At 54.4% G+C, this 23,086-nt stretch overlaps 8 protein-coding genes across 8 annotated transcripts; 5 read left to right on the top strand and 3 right to left on the bottom strand.

Annotated features, from left to right (window-relative positions):
• Positions 1–866: 866 nt before the first annotated feature.
• B0T26DRAFT_747394 (uncharacterized protein) lies at positions 867–2,885 on the bottom strand (the record flags this gene model as incomplete). Its single annotated transcript, XM_060444841.1, has 2 exons — positions 867–2,170; positions 2,255–2,885. The coding sequence occupies 2 exons, from the start codon at positions 2,883–2,885 to the stop codon at positions 867–869; spliced, it is 1,935 nt and encodes a 644-aa protein (XP_060299873.1).
• Positions 2,886–4,858: 1,973 nt separating this feature from the next.
• Positions 4,859–5,655, bottom strand: B0T26DRAFT_638745 (50S ribosomal protein L30e-like protein; the record flags this gene model as incomplete). The annotated part of the gene is made up of 6 exons (XM_060437070.1): positions 4,859–4,957; positions 5,127–5,176; positions 5,204–5,205; positions 5,359–5,393; positions 5,458–5,553; positions 5,608–5,655. The coding sequence occupies 6 exons, from the start codon at positions 5,653–5,655 to the stop codon at positions 4,859–4,861; spliced, it is 330 nt and encodes a 109-aa protein (XP_060299874.1).
• A 359-nt stretch (positions 5,656–6,014) lies between these two features.
• On the top strand, positions 6,015–6,903 carry B0T26DRAFT_639424 (ribosomal protein L10e/L16; the record flags this gene model as incomplete). Its single annotated transcript, XM_060437136.1, has 3 exons — positions 6,015–6,059; positions 6,236–6,620; positions 6,674–6,903. The coding sequence occupies 3 exons, from the start codon at positions 6,015–6,017 to the stop codon at positions 6,901–6,903; spliced, it is 660 nt and encodes a 219-aa protein (XP_060299875.1).
• A 1,764-nt stretch (positions 6,904–8,667) lies between these two features.
• On the top strand, positions 8,668–10,464 carry B0T26DRAFT_640096 (uncharacterized protein; the record flags this gene model as incomplete). The annotated part of the gene is made up of 1 exon (XM_060437196.1): positions 8,668–10,464. One exon carries the CDS (start codon positions 8,668–8,670, stop codon positions 10,462–10,464), a length of 1,797 nt encoding a protein of 598 aa, XP_060299876.1.
• Positions 10,465–11,177: 713 nt separating this feature from the next.
• Positions 11,178–12,330, top strand: B0T26DRAFT_113971 (uncharacterized protein). The gene is made up of 2 exons (XM_060433289.1): positions 11,178–12,006; positions 12,195–12,330. The coding sequence occupies exon 1, from the start codon at positions 11,362–11,364 to the stop codon at positions 11,998–12,000; it is 639 nt and encodes a 212-aa protein (XP_060299877.1). The 5' UTR covers positions 11,178–11,361; the 3' UTR covers positions 12,001–12,006; positions 12,195–12,330.
• Positions 12,318–16,165, top strand: B0T26DRAFT_692751 (uncharacterized protein). The gene has a single exon (XM_060441172.1). It carries the CDS (start codon positions 12,473–12,475, stop codon positions 15,701–15,703), a length of 3,231 nt encoding a protein of 1,076 aa, XP_060299878.1. The 5' UTR covers positions 12,318–12,472; the 3' UTR covers positions 15,704–16,165.
• A 702-nt stretch (positions 16,166–16,867) lies between these two features.
• On the bottom strand, positions 16,868–19,348 carry B0T26DRAFT_113143 (S-adenosyl-L-methionine-dependent methyltransferase). The gene is made up of 14 exons (XM_060433288.1): positions 18,965–19,348; positions 18,817–18,890; positions 18,713–18,754; positions 18,622–18,648; positions 18,373–18,560; positions 18,273–18,312; positions 18,154–18,218; positions 18,030–18,078; positions 17,955–17,974; positions 17,870–17,902; positions 17,781–17,809; positions 17,647–17,713; positions 17,225–17,594; positions 16,868–17,160 (listed from the first exon to the last, which is right to left on the bottom strand). The coding sequence occupies exons 1-14, from the start codon at positions 19,108–19,110 to the stop codon at positions 17,129–17,131; spliced, it is 1,182 nt and encodes a 393-aa protein (XP_060299879.1). The 5' UTR covers positions 19,111–19,348; the 3' UTR covers positions 16,868–17,128.
• Positions 19,349–20,600: 1,252 nt separating this feature from the next.
• B0T26DRAFT_737850 (uncharacterized protein) lies at positions 20,601–22,389 on the top strand (the record flags this gene model as incomplete). Its single annotated transcript, XM_060443516.1, has 2 exons — positions 20,601–21,784; positions 21,870–22,389. The coding sequence occupies 2 exons, from the start codon at positions 20,601–20,603 to the stop codon at positions 22,387–22,389; spliced, it is 1,704 nt and encodes a 567-aa protein (XP_060299880.1).
• Positions 22,390–23,086: the final 697 nt, after the last annotated feature.

The following is a 23,086-nucleotide window of genomic DNA, read 5'->3' on the forward strand; positions in this document are numbered from 1 at the left end:
AATTCATTAGAAAGAAAGCATACAATAAATAGGCCAGGGGGTATGTTTAGAGGGACACAAAGCCAAAACCAAAAGAGAGCAGGAGAGTTGGTAAACAATACAAGGCCAGAGTAGATCCCAGACAACAGAAAACGAGAATGAAACAAAAAGATATAAAGCGGTGTTATGGGTTTACAAAAGAAAAGAAATAAGGCAAAGAGAGAAAGAGAAATCCCGGTCTAGAAAGAGAGAGACAGAGAGAGAGAGAGAGACAGAGAGAGAGAGAGACAGAGAGAGAGAGACAGAGAGAGAGAGAGACAGAGAGAGACAGAGAGAGACAGAGAGAGACAGAGAGAGAGAGAGAGACAGAGACAGAGAGACAGAGAGAGAGAGAGAGAGAGGAGGCCGACGTAGGGTAGTTTATGCTAGTCAAATCAGGACCAAACCAAACCACTTTGTCCCCGAAAATCCCAGTCTCCAGTCTCCAGTCTCCAGTTCCAGTTCCAGTTTCCCAGTTTTTACCCTTCACCAGCCACCTGCCTGCCTGACTACCCGACTACCCACAGAGAACAGAGGCTAAACAAAGCAAAGAAGAAAACAAGTTGTTAAACAGCCGCCGCAAGTGCCAACCAAACTCACTTTCTATGCTATCCACATCTCATCCTCCCTCTCTTCGCACGTGTCTCCCTGCAACAACCCCCCTTATGCGTAGTAATAAGTTTCCTCCATCATTATATACCAAGGTCCCAACGCTTCGTTCCATTTTACACTTGTCACACAACTACCAAGTCCCCCCTGTTCACCGTGTACACTCTTTTATCTCTCTCCTGTTATCGTCACCTCCATAGCATTATTCCGACACCGAACCCCTTATGCCCCCCAACCTTCTACTCCCGAATCACCTCACCGGGCGACGCGTCGTCCTTCTTGACAAACGCGCTGGCCGCCCAGCCGACCCAGCTCTGGCGCTTGCTAGCGTTGGCGTTGGTCGTGGCTTCCGAGTTCTCCTGCACGAGGCGGAGGGGGCGGGGCTTGTTGCCGGCAAAGGTGGTCGTCTTTTCGTGGTGGGGGCGGGGTGGGCTCTGGCTGGGGGGCGTGGTGACATCGCCGACGACCGAGTCGCCGCTGGTGCTGCTCGTCTCGCTCTTCATGCCGGGGAAGTTGCCGCTGCTGGTGAGCGGGGTGGCCACGTTAGAGCCGCCGCCGCTGCTGGCGCGGTTGCTTGCGCTGCCGACGCCGTTGGACTGCGGTAGGAAGAAGGTCTGGCTGGATCGCAGAGTCGGCGAAAGTGGGCCCTCGGGCGTGCCCTTGTACATGGCGTTGACGATGCTGGCGGCCCCGCCTGTGTACTGCTCGCTCATGGGCCTACCACGGCGAGTGCTGGCAGAGCGCCCCAGCCCGATCGGGATGCTAGGCGCCGTGTCGGGGTTGTTGTGGGCATTGGCCAAGGGCGACGCATTGACTGTTGCCCCAGCCGAAGGCATGAAGGACATGGGTCGTGGCTTTGGCTTTGCGGCAGGCCCGGTACCGATGGCAATGGACTTGGCGCGCTGGAGCAATGACTGGCTGCCAGTTTGCTTGCTCGGCGGCGGCGGGGGTAGCTCCTTGTTCGTATTCGGCCCTGGCTTGAAGTCGCTGCTCTGATCGAGAATGTGCTCAAAGTCCTGGTGCTGCAGTAGGCGCTCGATGATTTTGTTAATGTAGAGTGTGAGGGCCTTGTTTTGGTCCTTCATCCGGTTCAGCTCTGCCTCGAGCTCTTTGGGGTTATGGTCGTCCACGGCGGCTTCGGACAGTTCGTCGGCCAGACTGGTCCCACTTGACCGGCCCTCGAGGGCAGCGAGGGCATCCTGGTTCGCTGATGAGCCACCCATGTAGCTGAAATCACTTGTACCAAAGTCTCCCTTTAGGGTCTTGTCCTGCAGCAGCAGCTGGTAGCTCTCGTTGTCTTCCATGAGGCGGGCATTGGCCACCCGGGCTTCCATCAACAGGCGCTCGACCTCTTGGAGGCGTCCTCCACCATGGTTTTCCGACTCGACGAGCTTGATTTGCGCCTCGGCCAGCTCGAGCCGTAGAGACTCGATCAGCTTGTCCTTTTGAAGGACGAGCTTTGAATTGTTGCGTGAGTCACTCCGGTGGATTGATGACGGCGGCGCAAAGCTCCCGCTGTCCAAGCTCGGCGAACTGGTCACGGCTGTTGGGACGGAAAGGTGTTAGTTGACTGGGATAGCGAGTTGGGATAGCGCAAGCACTAGGGGATTGTGAGCTGGAGGTTTACATTGTCTTGCATGTCTGTCCTCGTCATTCCTCTGCGCCAGGCTGTCTTTGAGCCGCTGGATGACAGCCTGCATCTCCTCTTCGCGGTTGGCCATTTCGTCCTTTTCCTTCACCATGGAGCTCCGTTCGGCCTCGTAAATGCTCTCCATCTCGCGTATCTGGCGGGCGGCCTCACGCTTCTCGTTAGTCAGCGATTCGATCTGTTCCTCATTCTCGTGAACCTTCTCTTCGAGGACAGCTTGTTCTTTGAGCGCCTCGTCTAGCCTGTTCTGTAGCACGTCGGTCTGGCGCTTGTATGTTTCCGACGCAGTCTCAGCCTTGGCTAGGCGCTCTTTTAAGTCGTCGAGTAAAGCTACTGTCTCGGCGCGAGCAGCTTCCTCGCGCTCCACGTCAGCGGCACCACTTCCGTTGAGTGTGCTGCTGGATCCATTTCCGAGTAGCGACTCGCGCCTCGACGATGCGGCAGCACGAGCTGAGACGGGAGTCCCAGTTCGCACCGATCGGGTGCGCGCCACGCCAGTTCCGCTTGCAGCGGCGGACGAGGGCGTCGATACTCTCGGAGTCGGGCGCGACGGTGTTCCTGTTGGGGTTTCGCGGCCAGTTGCCGGAGGCTTCTTGACAACAGCTGCCATGGCTGATTTTTTTTTTGGGAAGCAGGCGATATCTGAGTGATTCTTTGTCTCCCCTCGATTGTCCGTGTCGTTTTGGTTGAGCAGGAAAGTAAACAGCGAGCCCGAGTTGGTCGGGCGGCGCAGGATTCTTTGTAACACAGATCGCTAGCGGTTCCCGTGCTAGAAACAGATAGATACTGCTCCCGCTGTAGATGGGTGCGTTTTTTGAGGAGGGTGGGCCGAAATTTGTCTTCGAGGTCAGCTTCCAGAAGATGTTGACTGGTCAAACTTTGGGTTGAGTCGAGAATGCTATTTTCGACACCAGTGGCGTCCGCTAAGGGGGTGTGGTCACTTGCTGGGCATCTGATTCTCCAGCACAGAACAGCTGGAAACGCAGCGCGTGGAAATGGGAAACGAGGATTGGCCTGTCTGTCGTGCAGGGCGATGCAAGCCCCTGGCTCAGCCGAGCAAAGCCACAGGGATGTGCACTGAGGCGGTGATCCGATCTGGGCAAGAGCAGGTGGAGTGAGCGAGTCTGCGTCACGTTGGACTGTTGCAACAGAACAAGTTGAAAGCCCGTGTGTAAGGTCACGTTTCTTTGCTCTTACATAGAAGGTGTTTGGCTGCGGGCGACAGGTTGGGTGTCCTTTATCATCGGGCTTGGAGCCTTTGACAAGCGCTGTCAGGTATTCTTGACGAGTCGTAGTGCTGCTTCCAGCCTGTTTCTAATCGAATCGAGGTTGCCCAGAGGCGCCAGGAACGCACGCGTTGGCGTTGGCTGGGCTCCAGCCGCCCGCTAGATGTCCGCTTCTCGACAGGCGGACAATCGAATGACATTCGAGCAGCGACAAACCAATCCCAAAACAAACCCCAACGACAGCAACCTGCACAACACAATACAACTTCTGCTCGCTGTTGTTATGTTCTTTGCGGCGTACGAATACACGGCGATCTATCCGGGGAGCAGGCCAGCTTTAAACCTTGTTGGACATGCATTAACCGCGTTCGCGTCGCAAATCTTACTAGCAGCGAGGTATTTGATGCGTCGGGGATTTGCTGAAACAAACACCTTCGCTGCATGAGCACATCATGCAGCGATTGCCTGGTTGCCACCTTTCTTTGCCGGCTTCCAGGCCTGCTCCGTGGTCTCACTCGATTCGGCAGGTCGACCTATCAGTACTATCAAGTATCCTAGGATAACCCCCGGACACCTTGCGGACTTCTAAAGCTATGTGTTGAAGACTTTATGGCTTGCATATAGTGTGATCTGGCCAAGCAACAAGCTCCCCATTGCGTTATACTGCCATCTCAGGCCGCGAATCCCGTAACAAGGAGGTAACTGACAAAGCCTCTAACTTGTCCAGGATGCCTTTTACCATATCATAATACCCCGCAAGGTATGTACGTAGTTTAGATTGAAGATCGATGCCGTTTGCGCTGTCGCGTGGCCATTAAAGGGACACATTGTGGTGTCCGGGCCCCAAGATAGGTAAACGGATCAAGCTCGGGTATTTTTAATGATAGCAATTTAAGACTCAATGCAAAACCGATGCTGTTCCCAACCGGGCCCTAAGAGCGGTGTCCGCGTGTGGCTGCCTTGTGATCATCCGCTCTCAAAAGAGTAACAGTATGGGGCTCGCTGTTGTTATTATGACATCGGTAGCCTCGGGTTTGGATGCACTTAAACGGAACTCGGATCGGCAACCTGTCAAGACCCGGCTTGCACGCGCTTCACATTGTGTCATGGCCAGATTTTCAGAAACGCAGGTTCCTAAACCGGAAATTCTCTTGTGGTTGACATTCACTTCGCGTGAGCGAAGTTTCTCTTGGGACTACCTAAAGAAGCGAGTTAAATTCACTGCTCGCCTCTTTGAGTGAACAAGAGGCAAGATATGCCCGAGAGCGCCAGAAAGAACCATTTTTAACCCAGGGATAAATCGACCCGGTTCAAAAGCCGAACGCCGTTCCGTGCTAGCCCAAATGATATTGTCGCTTTAAGCCGTCTGGTCGCTCAGGATGTCACTGTCACCAGCATCCAAGATGGCCATCGTGGAGCAACGGAACAGCTTTCCGCAGGCAGTACCAAGCTCGATCTGCGACGGGGTATTTGTAAGCTTCTGACGGTACCCTCCAAAGTCTCAAGACTTCTTCTCTGGGTAGACCTCAAGACACGAAGTCTCGAGGCCGAGAGCAGATAGGAATAAAATATCCGAAGATATTTCTGTCTGCGCGGAATCAAGGGTATTTTATGGGTAGACTCACGTTGGTGCCGCTGTAGTGGTGAACCGAGGTCTTGGACATCATGGAGTAGTCTACAACCATGTTAGCTCAGCGCTCACTTCTCAACCAAGCGGCCTCTGGAAGTTGAGATTGGCTTGTAAATCCAGACCGGGCAACACGCCATGGCATGACATCCAATTCTGTTGCAAGGTCCAATCCACTCTGCCAATCTCTCGTCTGCTTCGATATTGTAATAAATAGGGAGCACTTGCACTCGAGCTCGGACTTTCGAAGAGCAGGTGTATTGGCCTAGAAGAAAGCAGTCAGCAATTGTTCCATGGCTCTGGTCTGTGCAAAGAGTATGGTGACTTACGGAGATCAGAATGAGCTTCGCCTTTCCGCTGCGGAGAGCCTTCAGGGTGCTCCGGTAGCCGAGAACGACCTTGCCAGACTTGATGACAAGCGCAAGCTACGGAATTGTCAGTGAGGGTATTCGGGGCCAGCAGGGCAAATGAAAATGGACCTTGGTGCCGATGGACTGGGCATCGGACTTGGACTTCTTGGGGGCCATTGCGAAGGTGGTGTTGGGTGTGCGGAAAGGCGAGATTAATGGCTCCTGACGGCAATGTCCTCGTCGATGTTTGGCGTTTTCGTCGTTTTTGAAGTTTGCGAAGCGGAAAAAAGTTGCGAATATTACCCATACACCAAATAGTGGGGTCAATCCTTATTGGCTGGAACATGGAGGTGGGGCCTCGAAGCCCTAAGTGACCCACTTTAATCATCGAAACCCATCGGCAAAAGATTGAGGATTCCGGATTGGTAATCGCTGGCCTCTGTCAAAATCCAGAGGCTCGGTTTCAATCGTCCTCCCATCACCAACCCAACAACCACCACAACCCGTACGTGACATCATTGAGGAAATCCGTCAAGATGGCACGCCGTCCCGCAAGATGCTACCGCTATTGCAAGAATAAGGTAAGACTCTGATCGCGAACAAGAAAAGCACTCTTTTCCCGTACTTTTTCGTCATTCGGGAGTGGGGAACACCGCACACTTCGAAAGCGCCCGTGAAGCGGATGTGCTCGGGGTACCGCAGTTTTCTACTTTTGCAGTCATGTCATGTCTAGTATGCTAACACCGTGTCTCTACAGCCGTACCCCAAGTCGCGGTTTAACCGTGGTGTGCCTGACCCCAAGATTCGCATCTTCGATCTTGGCCGCAAGCGCGCCCTCGTCGATGACTTCCCGTTGTGCATCCACATGGTGTCGAACGAGTTGGAGCAGCTGAGTTCCGAGGCCCTCGAGGCCGCCCGTATTTGCGCCAACAAGTACCTCGTCAAGCTTGCCGGAAAGGAAGGCTTCCACCTCCGCGTCCGCGTCCACCCTTACCATGTCGTTCGTATCAACAAGATGTTGTCTTGTGCCGGTGCCGATAGACTGCAAACTGGTATGCGTGGTGCCTGGGGCAAGCCCAACGGAACCGTCGCCCGTGTCAGCATTGGTCAGATCATCATGAGCGTCCGCACTCGTGACTCCAGTAAGTTCTCACATTTTGGCATGTTTCGCGGCGGATGATTAACGTCCATCTAGGCAAGGCTATCGCTCTCGAGGCTCTCCGCCGCTCTCAGTACAAGTTCCCCGGTCGCCAAAAGATCATCATCTCCAAGAACTGGGGTTTCACTCCTCTCCGTCGCGAGGAGTACCTCGAGAAGAAGGCCGCTGGTGGCATTCTAGTTGATGGTGCCTATGTTCAGTTCCTGTCTAACAAGGGCTCCCTGCAGCAGAACATGAAGCGCTTCCCTGGAGCTTTCACGGCTTAGGTTAGGAGACGCGGGCAAACGGGTATCTGGCTTGAGAGTGTGGCGCAACGGTCATTTTTAGGGCTGAGATGAGAGCATGTTACTAGCATCATGGTCGTAGACTTGCTCTGGTACAGTCAATACATTATTCATCCAGTGGGATTTTATTTACACTAAGCTTCTGCACTCGTTGTCCCTTCTGCACTTATGAAGCGTCATGGCTGAAGAATGGCCTGCCAGGCTCTGATCGTGTTCTCTGCTCATACTCGAACAGTCTCAGTCCCCGAGTTTCCAAAGTGGCTCTAAAGTGGCAATTCGGCGAGTGACTCACTGAGATACAAATTACAAATCAAGATTCGAAACAGATGGGGCGGGAGTAACTGCCAACACGAACTGTTTTGAGAAGAGGCCCGCTTTACCGCGCGCGGCCTGCTCGGCTTGGCCTCGGCTCTTGTTCGCCCCTAAAACGAACCACAATATTCAAGCTTAAAGTCAATCACTGAATAGCGCTGTCACTGAACGGTCACTACTCGTCCTGGGCTGTCAGGAGAGCGCCAAAACGGCTAGCGGTTCCCGTTCCAACCGAGCTCCGAGTACTGTACCGAGCTTACGTGGGATGCAAGAAGGAACTGCAAAAAAATTGTCCGGTTGCAACTTGCCGGCTACGATCGTTGCAATTAGATAGATCACGAAATATCGGCGGATTTAACAGAGCGATAAGATTATCATCGATTCCGTCAATGCCGAGCGGCCAATCCGTCTTTCTCAATCTCGATGTTCTTGAAGCTTTAACCAACGAAACCGAGTGTCGTTGAGGTAGGAGTATGTTAGCGGGGCTTATCGTGCAAAGTCTCAATCCGACATGGGATATAGCAGGAGTACCCCCTCAATCGCAACTGAGGAAACCCCGACTTTAGGTTACCTCAACAATCCTACATCAGTATCAGCATCAGGTCTCATGAGGAGAGCGATGATAAGCTCGCTCTACTACATTCGCCATTCTTAGTACGTCGTAAACTATAATTTGTCTTGCACCGATTCCTGGAGAAGCCGAGATGATTAAAGGTGGCTGAGATAGGGCGAGCTGAGGTCAGCTGAGGTGGTGCTGGTGGGGTTGTATAGAGAACCGGAAAGGGTCTCCCACCAACGGTAAGGAAGTGAACTTTAAGTGGTGTAATACCCTAACGTTACCTAGGTTGGAATAGGTACTTACGGTGGACATCTTCACCCCGCGTGATCCCGCCAGCGCAAAGTACCAAGCACAGCTGATAAGATCCCCTGCTCGCGCCTAATCGCCCTTCCAGGTCTGCTGGCTGCTCAGCCTGTCATGCCCAACCCGTGTCGGTCGCCGTCTTAAACTTCCAAGACGTCAACGTGTTACACACCCAGTGGGAATCAGTTTCTGTGCCGCAAAAGGATTTCTAGGAACCCGCTCATCATTTGCGCCTTCCGTTCCTACCGTATCGTACAGTACCTGTCCACCGCAAAGCCACGCTGGCCAGCCAGACCGATCCCGTCACCGCTTGCTGCAAAGCACGCAACTGACCCTACCGCCGTCGCTAGTGGTCGGCAACTACGATTTCCATATTACTAGCTTCGACTGCATCACCGAGTTCCGGAGCCAACCGCGCATCATCGGCCGGTCGCCCACCATAGGCGAGTCTCAACTTACTCCGTACGACAATAATTACGTCTTCTGTATCGTGGTCGTCTGCTCTCGTCGGTTTTGACTTCGTCCCTTATCGCTTTTGTCTTCGATAAGACAAGAACTGAGTGCCGTCCAGAATGGCCTTCCATCAGCCAACTCGGCAGCTCCCACAGCGAATATCCACCCGTGCCGAGTCTGAGGATGGAGAGTCTGCGATCCTCGCGCCCCAGGCTCACTCAGAGCTGCACGAATCACAGACATGGGTTCTGTTTACGCCTGGCACAGACGCGGGGACCGCAACCTCGTACATGAGCTCGGTCCAGGACGACCAGCTCACACCTGGACGATCAAGAATCAGCGATTTGGGAAGCCTGGGCACCGCGGCCCGTTCTGATTTCAACTCGCAACCGGACAATTCTGCCGTCCATTCTGATGTCATCGACGAAGGTGCTGCCGAGGACGACACAGAGCTCGACAGCCTTGACAGTCACCTGCCCGAATTTCGAACAGTGCCAAATCAGTGTCGCCAGCAAGAAGTCGCTCATGCAGCAACAGTGCTTCCGGGACACGACGGCCTGGGTTCCTTTAAACTAGACGCCCACACTATCGATACCAAGGCCCAAGACCGCCTTTACGCGTTTGAGCGATTCAACCCCAATCGCATCAAGCGAAGGCGCGAGAGTTTCGATTTGGCTCGTTTGGAGCTCGAGAACGAGGAGGCGCAGGAAGCGCAGGAATTGAAGCGCAATCAGAGGATAGAAGCATGGCGGTTAGAACAAAGTCAGCTTCTGCTCGAGGACATTCAGAAGGAAACAAGAAGACGGCGACAATCGGAGGTTTCGCTCCACGACAAATCCGTCCCGGCCCGAGACTCGGTGGACCGTTTCGTACCAAGGACCGCCGTGGACGAGACTCTCGGCGATTCTCAGCTCGCGGGGACCGACTGGCACGACCAAGATGGCCCACAGCCCCGTGTCGCGAGCGATGGCCTCTGGAGTCTCATCACCCGGAAAGTCATTTGCGACTTGATGGGAATCGATGGCAAGCTTCTTGCTGTTCTCTTCGGGGAAGCTCTTCCAGATGATACAAGTTTTTCTTCTATGCCTAAGGCATCAACCGCCGACTCATCCACCCCCGCATTTGCGCACATAGAGTCGGAGTCATCGCATGACTCGACATGGCAGCTGCATATGCTTGAGCGGATAGCTCATGAGCTTGGCATTCTCATTCACCAGATGTCGGCCCACCCCGGCGCCTTTACGACGTACTCTCGGATGCAGCAGGTGCCTCTGCCGTATGCCGGCCTACCGGTCATACCAGAAGCGCCTGTGTATGTTCAAGAACCGGCGCGGAAGCTGGACGACAGTGACCCCTCAATACCGCAGTTCAAGCCTACAGTCAGCAACTCGGCTGACGTCCTTGGCGCGCGGCCGTCGGAGGCCCCCACGACGGCCACGACTGACATGACTCCGAGCGAGGCATCACAGACCTTTACTCAGCAGGAGTGGGAGCAGGACCTCGATATTCGGCTCGTCTTCCGCTATCTGCGCTCGCGCTTCACATCAAGCCGCCCATCGTCGCCCCCATTCACATCAGGGACTTCTCATCTGGCGACATCGAGTACTCAGGAACTTGCTGCCAAGGCGGCCAGGGTGCGTCAGCACCATCCGCTAGTGTCACACTTACACACACATCACCGGCCACGCCCATCCGAGCGGCGTACGTTCAAAGCAACTGTCCCCTCAAGCCCGGTGGCTCTGCGGCATCCTTCTGGTAGCTGTGCGAGCCAGAGCACACGCAGATCCGCTAGGCGAAGCAGTGTATCGGTATCATCACGGCACTCGTCGCGGCATTACTGGGACATAGGAGGGTCGATAGGGACCGGTAGCATAGTCGCCAGCACCGGCCCTATGGGCAGTTGGGGCGAAGTCTAGTCTGACTGGCGTAGTGTTCCATTGGGGCTTTTTTTTTCAAGGGACTCAGTCGCCAAAATAATTTGATTTGTCTCAGCTAACTCTTTGTATATCACATCACGGTACATTTAATCACGGAAGCGGGCTGGATGGCTTAGATACGGAGTATCAGTGCGTTTGGATTATTAGATAAGCATATTAGGGCGACATAGGCTTTTCATATTCGGGAGGCATGTCCGGGAGGCGAAATTCACATCTTATGCCTTTGGAACACCACCAACCGCCTCGCCTCACACATATTGCCTTGCATCTTATGGTAATTGTAAGAGCAGCAAAAGAAGCGCCGAGCCCGCCTATGAAAGGGCCAGGATACATATACTGCTGGCCGCTCTGCTTATTGATGTTTCGCAAGCCTCACTTCACCTACATTCAAGAACAAGCTATGACAGACCGACGGCAGACAAGGCGGCCCGACCGGGGCACAAAATATACGTACGCTACTTACAGAGTATATTATATTGATCAAGGACGAGAAAAAAGCCGAAGATAAGGGGGTCGGTAGCCCTGGCACACGCGGTGCACTTTGAAGTTCTGGGATGCTGGGGCTGCAGGGGTGGAAGCCGAAACAAATCTCTTGGACGGTAGTGCAGGCTTTAGAGGCGGCCATGATTGGGGTAGCGAGCTGCAAGTCACTGGCAGAGGCCGATCTCGTTCGGCCAGCGCCATGCCAAGTGGGAGACCAGGTGAAGCTTCTCAGAAAGGGACAAGCCGCGACGCGGTCAAACCATGCAGGGATGTTAAGTGCCTCGTGTCCAATGGGAGAGCTCCAACGGTGCAAACGGGCAGGGATGCATAGAACGATTCGACTGCGGCCCGCGCTGACCGCGAACCTGGACGCGTTTTGAGGCTAGGCATCCAATGACTTGCCGTGCTCCGTCGTGCCAGGCACAACAAGAGAGGGTCACGGAGAGCAGGTGCATGCCGTGGCTGCATGCAGGCCTGATGAGAGAGCGAGTTGCCTTCTTCCCTCACCAACGAGATCCCTGCCTGCGCCTACGCCCGCCGCGCAGCTGTCGAGTCGAGTCGAGCCGAGTCGAGTCAGAGAGTCATCCCTCTGTCCCGTTTCGTCACGTTGGAAGCAACGCAACAGCGCAATCGCAAGTCGCAACTGCCCGGCAGCACCAAAAAAGATACGGTAAGCTCCATCAGTCCAAATTCAGCAGGAGACGCTGCGGGCGAAATCGCGGCGCCTGTCCCCACACCCTTCCACTCCTCTGTACCCCTGCTCCGACAACTCCCATTATCTCCTCACACCTGCTTTGCTCTGTCGGTACACCCATACATTTCACCCCGCCTTGCACCCTGCCTGCACCTTGCCTGCATTTCACCCAATTCTCTGCGGTATTCCGTACCAACTTTGGAATGCGCCTCACCGTCTTGCGGCCTCTATTTTGTCTTCTTTTCGTCGCAACACATTTCTACCTGTTCCGAGGCTGCGCGCGCTCTTCCGTCAGATCTTTAAACCCCACCACGGCAACGATTCAAGGCTGCATATAAATACTAGTAGTTGACCCAGCGTTTGTCCCTCGATTCCATTTTCCCCCCGCATTCTTCCCGCTGCTCGTGCCGCGCAGAAGGAGTGACGGTTGACTCTCGTCTCTCGCTGCCTCAGGACACAACGAACTTGAATGTCATATCGCAACTGCGATGCCCGGTCCAGCCTTTTGGATACTGACCACCATCCTGAGCAGTACCATGTACAAGCTCTAGAGCCGAGTTCATCAGGTTGCGACCCAGCTGGCCTGGCCTGGTGTTGGGTCGCATCGGGGCCTGTCTCTGTCACCGACTTTGCGTAACCAACCGTCGCTTTCGTCTTTTTTTTTTTTTTTGGTTTCCGGCTTCGCTTCGCTGAGCCACTTCTCCCGCCTCGCCCCGATCCCGACCTCGCCCGCGCTCTCGACCTTGCCTGGTGTTCGTCGACCCCTTTCAGAACCCAATCGCCCCAGGGAGATGGTCGTCCTGGGCCTCAATGGCTGCTCCTCCTTTTGACGCTTCTGTTGCTGGCCCTTCGTTTGTATTTGATATCTTCAATGACGGCCAGCCACTGCGCAACGCGCCCGCCCTCCCCGGGGGGCCTTGCAACTATACCGACCAGACACTGCCGCGATGTGGCTGTCGCCGGTTCTGGAGCAGGCTTTCCCTGGGCGACGGCTTCCAGGACAGTCTTGCCCCCAATCTGGCGGAGGTGTGCATGTGCTCGCACCATGCTTGCTTCCACGAGGACGTCCCGCTGGGACAGGCGCAACCTTCCACGGGGATACATGTTGCTGGCCAGGAGAACCAAAAGCCCCGCACCTCCCGAGAGCCATTGAGCCCAGTCCAGGACTTTGGGTCTTTCCAACTCCCCTCTAACCTCGGATCCTCCCTGGACTTGAATATTCTAAACTTCCAGTCGTCTGTGCCAGACTGTCGCCCCGAGGTCGCGAATCATGCCGTCGTTGAAGATGTCTGTGCCACTCGGGATAGCCCGATGCCCGATACGTTAAATAGCTGGGAAAACCTTATCCAGTCTCAGCCTGGCCGTGCGCTTGGGAGCCCTTCCCTCTGCTTCCAGCAGCTTGAACCGCCATCCACTGCGGCATCCAGCCAGTCTAGGTATCTCAGGCCCTTTGCAGGAAAGGGTCTGCACACGCTGAGCGGCACCTTAGCGCCGGGACAGGGAGCGTCTGTGCCGGAGCGCGGCGCCGAAAACGGTGGTGCCGCATCGTTACAGAATCCTACTCAAACTGGGCCTAGCCCGACATCTCACGCTATGAAGACGGCGCAGGGTGCGGCTCTCGAACGCGAGATGTCCCAAGGTGGTCTTCGTACTGGGGTATCTGGTGATGTCTTCCAGAAGTTGGCAAAAACTGTCGGCAGCCACGAGCAACGAATTGACAGGCTTGAGAGCACGTCATTTTCTGTGGCTGGTCACGAGGACTGCCACGACAAGCACGAGCACGCCGATCTCCGCGTAACTGAGCTCGAGTCTCGTGTGGAGGAGGTGGAGAAGATTCTAAACGACAATGGCAGCATAGCCAGCAGTAGGCGCACGGTTCGCCCCGAATGTGCCGACGACGCCACAGCCAGCGTAGTCTCAGTCTCAACGAACGCCACAATTCTCGCGTCCAACCGAGCTGAGATGTTCAGTCAACTCCAGGCGTTACAAGCACAAGTCAGCCAACTGCAGGCAGCATCGCTGCCATCCTACACCAAGCCATGGGAGCTCGAAGTTGTATTTCTACCGTTTCCCCTCAAGGGAGTCTGGATAGAGACACACGAGTTCCCAAGCCAGCGCCGATCGACAGGGTCCAACGCCGACGAGTGGACACAGATGCCTAACACGGTCAGCAGGGCGACGCCCGATCCTCAGTCGCCAAAGTTTGGGGAATGGGCGGGTCAGTCACGCGACTCGAAATGGCTGCTTCCTCGGGCGTTTGCCTCTGGTCGGATCATTGACCAAAGACTGAAGAGTCGAGGTCTTATCAAGACAGTTTTTGTCCGCGGTCCAGATGCTCGGAGTATTCAACTCGCCATTCACGATGCCTTTGGGGATGTTTTGCGTATTTCCTCCAGTGCTGGCGTGAGATCTGGATACGGCCCCAACTCACCGATGTCGGAATTTCTCGGTCTCAGGCAGCCTTGGGTCCCGTTGCGCAAGCTCCACAAGGACTCTCGGCTTCGCTTTCTATCTCCGGCCGAGATGGCAACACCGGCGCTGTGGGATTTCACCTTCCTCGTGTCCAGCATCATCATGAAGGCCACCGGGGTGAATCGTCTCTACGTTACACAACCGGAGGCGTATGTTCAGGACCATCCATTTGGCTATCAGGCTATGGAGTCCGGGTGGTCTTGGCAGAAACTAAGGGAGCTGAGCAGAGTCTACCCTGACTCTCAGAGCAGTAGCAGCGATATTCCCGAGGCTGACGCAATGGAGGAATGTTGGACGTGGAACGACCGCCTCGACGAGCAACCAAGCGCAAACACGTCCGCTCTGAGTGTTCGCCAGGGATACCAACAACGCACGTCTATGCGCTCGTCAACCTCCCCATCCCAGCAGTTCTTCACCGGCGTCCAGTCTCCCAGCCTCTCCAACAGCCCTGCTGCCGTACGGGCACAGTCGCCGATGATATCAAGAGAGCGCAAAGTTCCTCGACCGCTTCATGTCCGAACTGGCTCGCTTCCACCAATGGCTCCTACTTTGATATCTCCATCTCAGTCTCGACGCCGGGTGTCGTCAAACACCACCCATGCAGCCCCGTATGAGCGCCATTCGTCTCCACTAATCCCTCGGCCTAGCCCTCGTCTCCCAGCTCATCCCGCAGCGGTAATCGCCATTTCCACGTCGGCCGCTCTTGTTTCGAAGCGCCGCCTTGGTACGCGATCACCTAGTATCCTTGCGCGCAACACCCCTCGCTGGAGCCGCTCACCTTCGGTAATCCCTCGTGAGCTTGGCTTCATTGATGAGCGCGCCCGTGAGCGGCGGACCACTCCCTATTACGCAACACCCCATAGCGAGGCGCTTCCTGAACCAAGAGGTTACAGGGCTGGGAGCCGCGGCCCCGCTCTTATGCCGCCTTCGAACGGGTATGACCCAGATGACGAAGACGATGACATGGACGACGACTTTGGAGAGGACCAAGGCTCGTCAACAGATCCTTACGATAGCGAGATGACGAATGACGCAATAGCCGTTGTAAAAAGGCCGCAGGTGCATGAGTCATTTGGCCTAGCGACGGATCCAGATGATGCCGACTTCGATATTGATGTTTACGAAGACGAGGACGACGGACTCGACAGTGTGGATACTGATATCGGCAATAACGGTATGGTTTGGGACGGGTTTGGACAGCCCGTCAAAGCCGCCGACGCGACGCATCCGAGGCCAGAAGATGTACCGTGGGCCGGTATCGAAGACCTCATGGATGATGGCGAGAATATCGACCCACACTCGCAAGAGATTGCGATCCACGAGGACGATGACATAATGGACGGCACCGCCGGTGATGCCGATGAAACACACAGTGCTGCCTCGAGCCAGGCGCCAAGCGAGTACTCGAGCAAGCCGAACGCCTGGTCGGTCCTCGCCACCGGCAAGGTGGATCTGGGTCTTATTCCAGGCCGCACTGATAGCGGTGGCGGCTCTCATCTTCGTGCCCGAGACAGCGGCGGCTTCGAGATTCACGAAGACGGCGACGGGTTGGATACGCGGTGGGCTTAAGTGGGCTGGTATGACTTGCTGGCTGTGTTGACAGTGGCTGTATGATCCAACTATCTAAAGGATGAGGTGACGATGATGATGGACTATATGAACAATTTTGGGATCGCATCTATTCCTGGCGGTATTTTTTCCTCTCTTTTTGGCTACTCACCCATATATATTTGCATTTTTTCTTACCTTATATGTCGGCTGAAGCGCACATCTATCTTCATATATGCTACACCGCAGCAGTGTGGGAAAACGGATAGGTTGGTAAGGAGTGCTGCTACCCAGGGGCGTTTTACAGGCATGGCGGCGGAGATACCTGTGTGAATATTTGATCTATATTTATATTTATATGGCGAAGAGGGACATATATAAGTATATCTATGCAATGCGCTTGCGACTTTTGCCGCAGTCGACTATACAACGGCTGACCTTGGCTAGTTGGATGAAATAAAATATACTCTCGTCTCTCGACGCTTTTTGTCTTGTTGCGGACCTGTGAACAGCTGTCTATCGACTTGATCTAGTATGCTTACTTGTTGGTCGTCATCACAACCAGGCAAACAGCTCTCAAGCAATATATATTTGGGGGACACAGACAAAGGAGGCGCGGTACCAGAAGTCGTCACTTCCAGATGCGGCCTATGTGAGAGATCAGTTACCTCATCATACCCAGAGCTTCCTAATGTTCGCCTCAAGAAACGATACGGCTCCGATTAACCAAGCAATAGGGGTAATAACCCATCACTGCGTGAAGCGAGTGAGTCATGGCATGGCTTACATACACGCAAGGCTCGCAGGAATGCAGGCAGAAGCGCAGACTACGTACACGGGCACCAAGCAAGCAAGCAAGCAGGCCGCGGGCGCTGATGGGATGCTGTGTAACGAACGTGCTCTCGAATGGGAGAATCTGATCTAGACCATGACGGGACGAGTTATTTGTTGCACTTACAGATGCACTCGTCAACAATCGACCTGTCCTTCACACGGCTGGATAGATGGTATGATATACACCATCGGGGGGTTTGTTTTTGAAAGGGGGTATTTGGTATCACCTACCTCTTCCCATTATTTGGTTCTGCTTTTCGATACGACCAGTGATATGAGAGAGCCAAAAGAAATAGAGAAGTAGTCTGAGGTGGTCCTCTCTCCGTGGTATCAAAAGCTATCTTATTTTTGGCATGAGCAACATTTTTTTGTCACTACACCCGCTTTTTCGTTTCTTTCCTTTTATATATGCCTGGTCAATTCCCTCCCCATCATGCCTCGCGAGATCCACGACGAAAACAAGAAAACGCCCCGTGCAAATGCAAAGTTTTTGTCTAGAACTCGCAAAGAAACATGAATAGGTACTTAGAGACCAGTCATTCCAATACCAACCCCGAATGCCAAATTAGACAAATCGTAAACGCCGCCCCGTTCCTTATATTGCAATAGCACCTATGAGAAATGAATGCCTTCTTCATGGAAAGCTGTTTGAGAATGTTAGTATAAGGCCATGATATATCCATACACGCCAAGGCATTGTGGGCATACCAATAAGAAGCTTGAGAAAGTCGTTTTGGTCGCACATCCTAGCTCTCCTATCAGCGAGGTCGGTGGTGGTGAGGACCTTTTCGACCTTGGCGCGGACGATGAGAGCGACCTTTGTCTTTGGGTGTTTGCTTGGCGTCTTGGCTTCTTTGCCTTCGTCGCCCAGCTCCTTGAAGAAGGCGGGCATGTCCTCGTCATCGTCATCGTTATCGAGGCCGCGCCACTGCTCTTCGGAGTTGTCATTGCCGGCATCATCGTCGCCTTCGACATCTATCTCTACGTCCATCGTGTCCACGTTGTCGTCGAAGGCAACGTTCTCTACGATGCTTTCGTCGATGGGAATTTTGTTAAGGGAGCAATGCACCTTGTAATTCTGCCGAGAAGTGAGTACAATGAAGGGCCGGCAGAGAAGGAGAAGGGCTTACTCTTTCGCACATAGCCAGTACCTCCTTCGGCCCGAACGACGCTCGTAGTGTTTTGTTTTTGCGATTGCTAAGCCATGGTTAGCTTGACAAGTCTTTTGTGCTTCAGCTGTTGGTCCATGCCGCCAGGTACTCACAAGGCGATCCGGAGAAGGCCGTCAAATTCCTAGGTGTCGTTAGCAGAGAGTGAGGCACGAGGCGGGCAGCCGGACCTCGGGGCACACACCTCGAACGCGATATTCGGGCGCGCCGAGCCGATCTGGCCATTGTTAGTGGGTTTACGGAAGCGTTGGAAAGGCTGTGAGAGGTACCAGTGGTTCTATCCGGACAACTGTGCAAAACGGTTAGCTGAGAAAGGGCTGAAATGTTGTCCCAGACGAACATACCATCACTTTCTACTTTTGGGGGCGGCTTGAAGTTTTGTTTCCCGACTTTCTGTTTGGTAAATGTCAGTTTGGGTGACCTGAAAACTCAGCGGCGGGAATGGCAGGCGCCAGAGGTACAATGTACCATGATGTGTTTACATGTGGCCCAAAAGTTGACATTAACGCTCAATCTTGAGTAGAGGGCATCTCCTACGAGGGGTTAGTGGGAGTTCGGAGGGCAGTTGGCCATATGTCTTGGCATACCTGGCTTTGCAACCAATCTTTTGGCAAACTCTCGTTGGAACTAATCGACGACGGTGTGTTAGTTGACGCCGGAGTTGTCTGGACGCAGAGGATGACTGACCATGAGCACGGCGACTCTTGGCGGGTTCGGCATGGCGAGCATCTTGAAGATGAGGGGACTGCTAATTTGGTATGGTGTGTTAGATATGAGGGCGTCGCAGGGCGGCAGCTCTGGCATCTTGATGACATCCCCTAATATGACTTCGAGCTTCTTGGCCAACGGCGTCCCTTGTACTCGCTTGGTGACCTCTTCGTGTTTTGTCAGCAGGGGCAGTTCCCCAAACCTAGAGCCAACCATTGCACCACTAACCTGCACCCATTCTAGGATCAAGCTCGACTGTTGTGTGTCATCGGTCAGCGTGTTGTCCCCCGGTTGCCGAGTCTGCACCGGGGTGCCATACCAGCAATGACCTTTTTTGCCTTCTCGAGGGCGCGAACCGTGACTGTTTGACGACGAGAGTTAGCTTGGCTGGCCAGACCAGGCTGTGAGAGGGTCGAGGCTCACTGTTGCCGGTTCCTGGACCGACCTCGAGGACGACATCGGTGGGTTTCAGGTATGCCTTTTCGACAATGGCATCGCTAGCCAATTAAGAGGTTCTCGGGTCAGCACCGACACAGAGAGACAGCGACAATGCCCTGGAAGCTGGGCTAACCTGATTCCGGGGTTCTTCAAGATATGCTGGCCAAAGTCCTTGTCAAAGCGGAAGATGTTTGAGTTGGCGGCGGGCTTCGCAGCCTTTCGTTCGTAGGGGCCCAAGGTGCTCGCGCCAGCCCGCTTGGGCGTCTTGACCTTACCCATTGCGTGGGCTTCGTGGGAGTGCAGGGGTTTGTCGTGGGTGGAGCGGTCCTTTCGTCTTTACGAGTATGCCGTGTTTCAACAATTCTCTAGATTCTAGATTATCACGATCGCTGCAGCCCTTCTTGGTGTTGAGCCCCAATATTTTTTTTGGCTGGCTGCCAGGGTCAGAAAAAAGACCCCGCCAAGTGCGATAAGATAAGGATGCTTGCTTGCTTGCCGCGACACCTGTCAAGGTTCCAAGCGCGTCGTAATTGACCCTGGGACTTGACAGGCGTGGACGGACCCCGCTAAAAAGTACCTTGCGAAATGCCTTGCCTCGTTTTACACCAGCTGAACATTCAAAACAAGCGCCGACATGTGGCGTGCAAGGATGCGAAGTCGCACGCACTCGTGTTGGAAGGCACAGTGTCCATTTTGGCGTGTGCAAGTAAAATTGGCTTTCTATATTTATCAGGGGTTTGCGCCAAAGGTACGCGTATGTCGATAACCGAAGTACGCAGCCCAGTATGTATGTACAGATTTCCAGGGGTGGCTTCACTGACGTAACGGGGCCGCGCTAGCTTTGCGGCGGAGCGCTGACGCTCACGCTCACAGGGCTGCCGCCGATTCCACCCCCGCGACTGTTTGAGGTGCCGGGCAGGTGCTGCTGCTTGCTGCTGGTTGGGCCTTCCTTCCCGTGAAGCTGGTTCCCGCGTATATTACTCAGGAACCTGGCCGGGGCTATTATACTTACCTACCTTCCTGCCTTCCTGCCTGCTTGCCTTATCTCACTTATACTCTGCCCTTCGTACCTCAGGCAGTGAGTGAATCAGCTGCATTCCAACTTCGTGCCCGACTTGTGGTTTACGTTTCTTCCTTGATCCTTTTAATAATTATTGCCCGTCACCAAGACACTCGACTTGTTGGTAATTAGTTTCCAAGGTTTCAATTCCAATAATCCACAGCACCGATTTCAGACTGTCTTTGTCCTCTTTTGGCGGTGTCAAACTTGTATGACGACAGACAGGACAGGTATGTATGTACATACCTTACATACTCCGTACAGATAGATACAGCTACAGCCTTCTTTCTGACTCTTCCATGCCAGAATATCAAGGCGCACGCATTGGTTACAGGTGCCAAGAACATTCAGCCCATCACTCTCGGTAATACAAAACTGGCAGCGAGAAGTCCCGCCAAGGGCTCCATAAGCTTAAGCCGACTGTGTGTTCTGTGCTGTGCTGTCCAGCCTCACTCAGCTACCTTACCTACCTTAGGTATCTTGCAGACAAGAAAGACGAAATAATCATACCCCGTTGTGATTGCTGCCGCTGTGTTTGCTGTGCCTGGTGTTTTGGGCTCTGTCCTTTTCTTTCATCTGAGCCCCTGAACTGGAACCTCGGCTCGGACTGCCCCTGAGTGAGCTTCAAAAAACGGAGGCCTCAACTCTTCGCCAGAAAAGAACATCGACATAGCCCAGAAAACCCAGCACACACGCACTCACGCCCATCATGTCGATACGGGTGGCCTTGGACAACCCGCCCGAGTTTTACACCAACCTCGACATCATCCGCGGCCAGGTCTTGCTCTCGCTGAGCCGCCAGGAGCACATCGGCGCCGTCGTCGTCAAGCTCGAGGGAGAGTCTAGGACCGCTCTCAGCTCCCCCGCCGATGGCTCCAGGGCTGGTGTCGCCTACCAACAGCGTGACCAGGCCCCCACCGGCGGGGACACCCTCTACGAGAACCACAAGATCCTCTACAAGGTTGCCCAGGTCTTCCCCCAGGAGAACGCTGCCCCCATAACCCCTCCCATAGTCCTTGCCGCCGGCCAGCATGTCTTCAGCTTCCACTTCAAGTTCCCCTTCAACAATGTGTGTGGCGACCCTGCCACCATGGCCAGAATAGGAGGCATCGCCGGCTCCGGCCTCTTTGGCCTGGGCGGCGTCCGCGTCATGGACGGCGGCAGGCAGCTTCTCTACTCGCACGTCACAAAGACGCTGCCCCCAAGCTTCACTGGTTTCCCCGGCGAGGCCGAGATCCGCTACTACATCAAGGTCACCATCCAGCGCCCCGGCTTGTTCAAGGAGAACTGGCGATACCACACCGGACTCAAGTTCCTGCCCATCGAGCCTCCAAGACCCCAAAGGTCGAATCGAGAGGCATACGCCCGCCGCCCATACACCTTCCGCCCTCGCAGCCCCAGCACTGCCTCTCCCCAGTCAAGGAAGCGTTCTTCCATCTTTCCCGGCTTTGGCAACGGGCCAGGAAGGCCCCAGACACCCAATACCGGAGGAGGAGGGTTCGACTCCCTAGCACCCCCCAGTCCCGATGCCCAGGATCTGTCAACAGCCGCCCCCTCTATTGAGATGTCTGCTCGACTACCTCACCCGGCAATCCTCACCTGCCTCCAATCCATCCCACTCCGTTTGATTGCCAAGAAGCTGGTCCCTGCCAGCGCCGAGGTGTTTCTCGTCGCCATCCAGATTGACTTGATTGGCAAGACGCTCGTCCGATGCCAGAACTTGGCAAACACAGAGACTACGCGCTGGAGTATTGTCACGCGTTTAGGCTTGTCGATCCCCTTGTCTCAGCCAGACGATGCTGTCGGAACCGAAGTTGTCGTGTCCGACGCCCTGTGGCGTGACGCCCCCCTTCCCAACACTGTGATGCCCAGCTTCAGGACATGTAACCTCGGGTTAGTATTTTTTTTCCAACTCGCCCTTTTTGAGACACAGCCTCCCCCATTCTCCCTACTGCATGCTTACCTGTGGATCCAACAGTCGTGACTACCAAATCGAAGTCAAGCTCGGCTTGTCATGGGGCAAGCCCCTACACCATCCCAGCTCCCGTAGCAACCGGGGCAAGGGCAGACTTGACTCGTCCGAGATCCCCCAGGAAATCCACCTGCCGCTAAACTTTAGCGCCGTGGAGGTGTACTCGGGCATGGCGCCTCCGCCGGAGTTGGTCGAGGCGATGCGGCAGGGCCGGGGGAGGAAGCCGGTAACGCCTAGACCGCAACGGCCAGCTGCTTCTCCCGTGTCGCCACAGCAGCAGCAACAATCGCCAGCACCAAACCTACCACCGCGCCCCAACGTCGCCCAGCAGCAGGAGATGGACCCGCTCTACCTATCGCAGCTCTCACCCGGGCAAGTGGCTCCGCCGTACGACGACGCCCCGCCCAGCTACGACGAGGCCATGGCAGAGGAGATGACGGGACCCATGTTTCCCACCCAGGCGCGGCCGGCCTTCAGCGGCCAGACTGACGAGAACTCGCCGGGCACACTGCCCGAGAAGAACTGAACGAAGGAGGAGGAGAAAATAAAGAAGGTCGAGCCATAATTAATGAAGCACGTGTAAATATACCAACGAGCAGGATCACACCCAGTACAACAGGGAGGCACACCGGACAGACTAATCATAGACAGCAGCGGCAGGCAGCCCTGCCTTGGGGTGTAGCCCAGCAAGTTCAAGGCAAGGCTGCTAGCAGGGTTTGGATGGATAATCAAAGGGTTTCTTGTAGAGTATAATTTTGACGTTTAATCTACCTTACCAAAGTAGACATTTCACTACGTACCTACTACCTAGACAATGTATCTGGAAGTAATATACTGTATCTAACTACCTAGCCTGCCATAACAGAAGCTCGAGCACATGAGCATACATGTTGCAAAGGGGGTCTGAACATGTTGAAAAGCAAAAGTGACGAGGCCGAATATGTTCTTGCATACTTACCTAGGCAAGGACCGCATGCTTATTTATTGGTCAAGGGGGCCAAACATAAACACGGAAAAAGCAGTCGGCCGGCCGGTATGACATGACTCTGTCGGTGCCGTTCAATCTTTGACTACTTTTTGCTGTATTTACATACCGCTTCAAATGCGTAATCGGTTGTGTTAATTTGAGTGTGCGCATATGCGGTGATGGGTATATCAAGGTGTTTTATTTTACTTTGGTGATAGAGATCCAACTGTGGAGGTCACTCCTTGAGTACTCCGTA

Source organism: Lasiosphaeria miniovina (genome assembly GCF_030549165.1).
Source record: "Lasiosphaeria miniovina strain SMH2392-1A chromosome Unknown B0T26scaffold_2, whole genome shotgun sequence".
NCBI lineage: Eukaryota > Fungi > Ascomycota > Sordariomycetes > Sordariales > Lasiosphaeriaceae > Lasiosphaeria > Lasiosphaeria miniovina.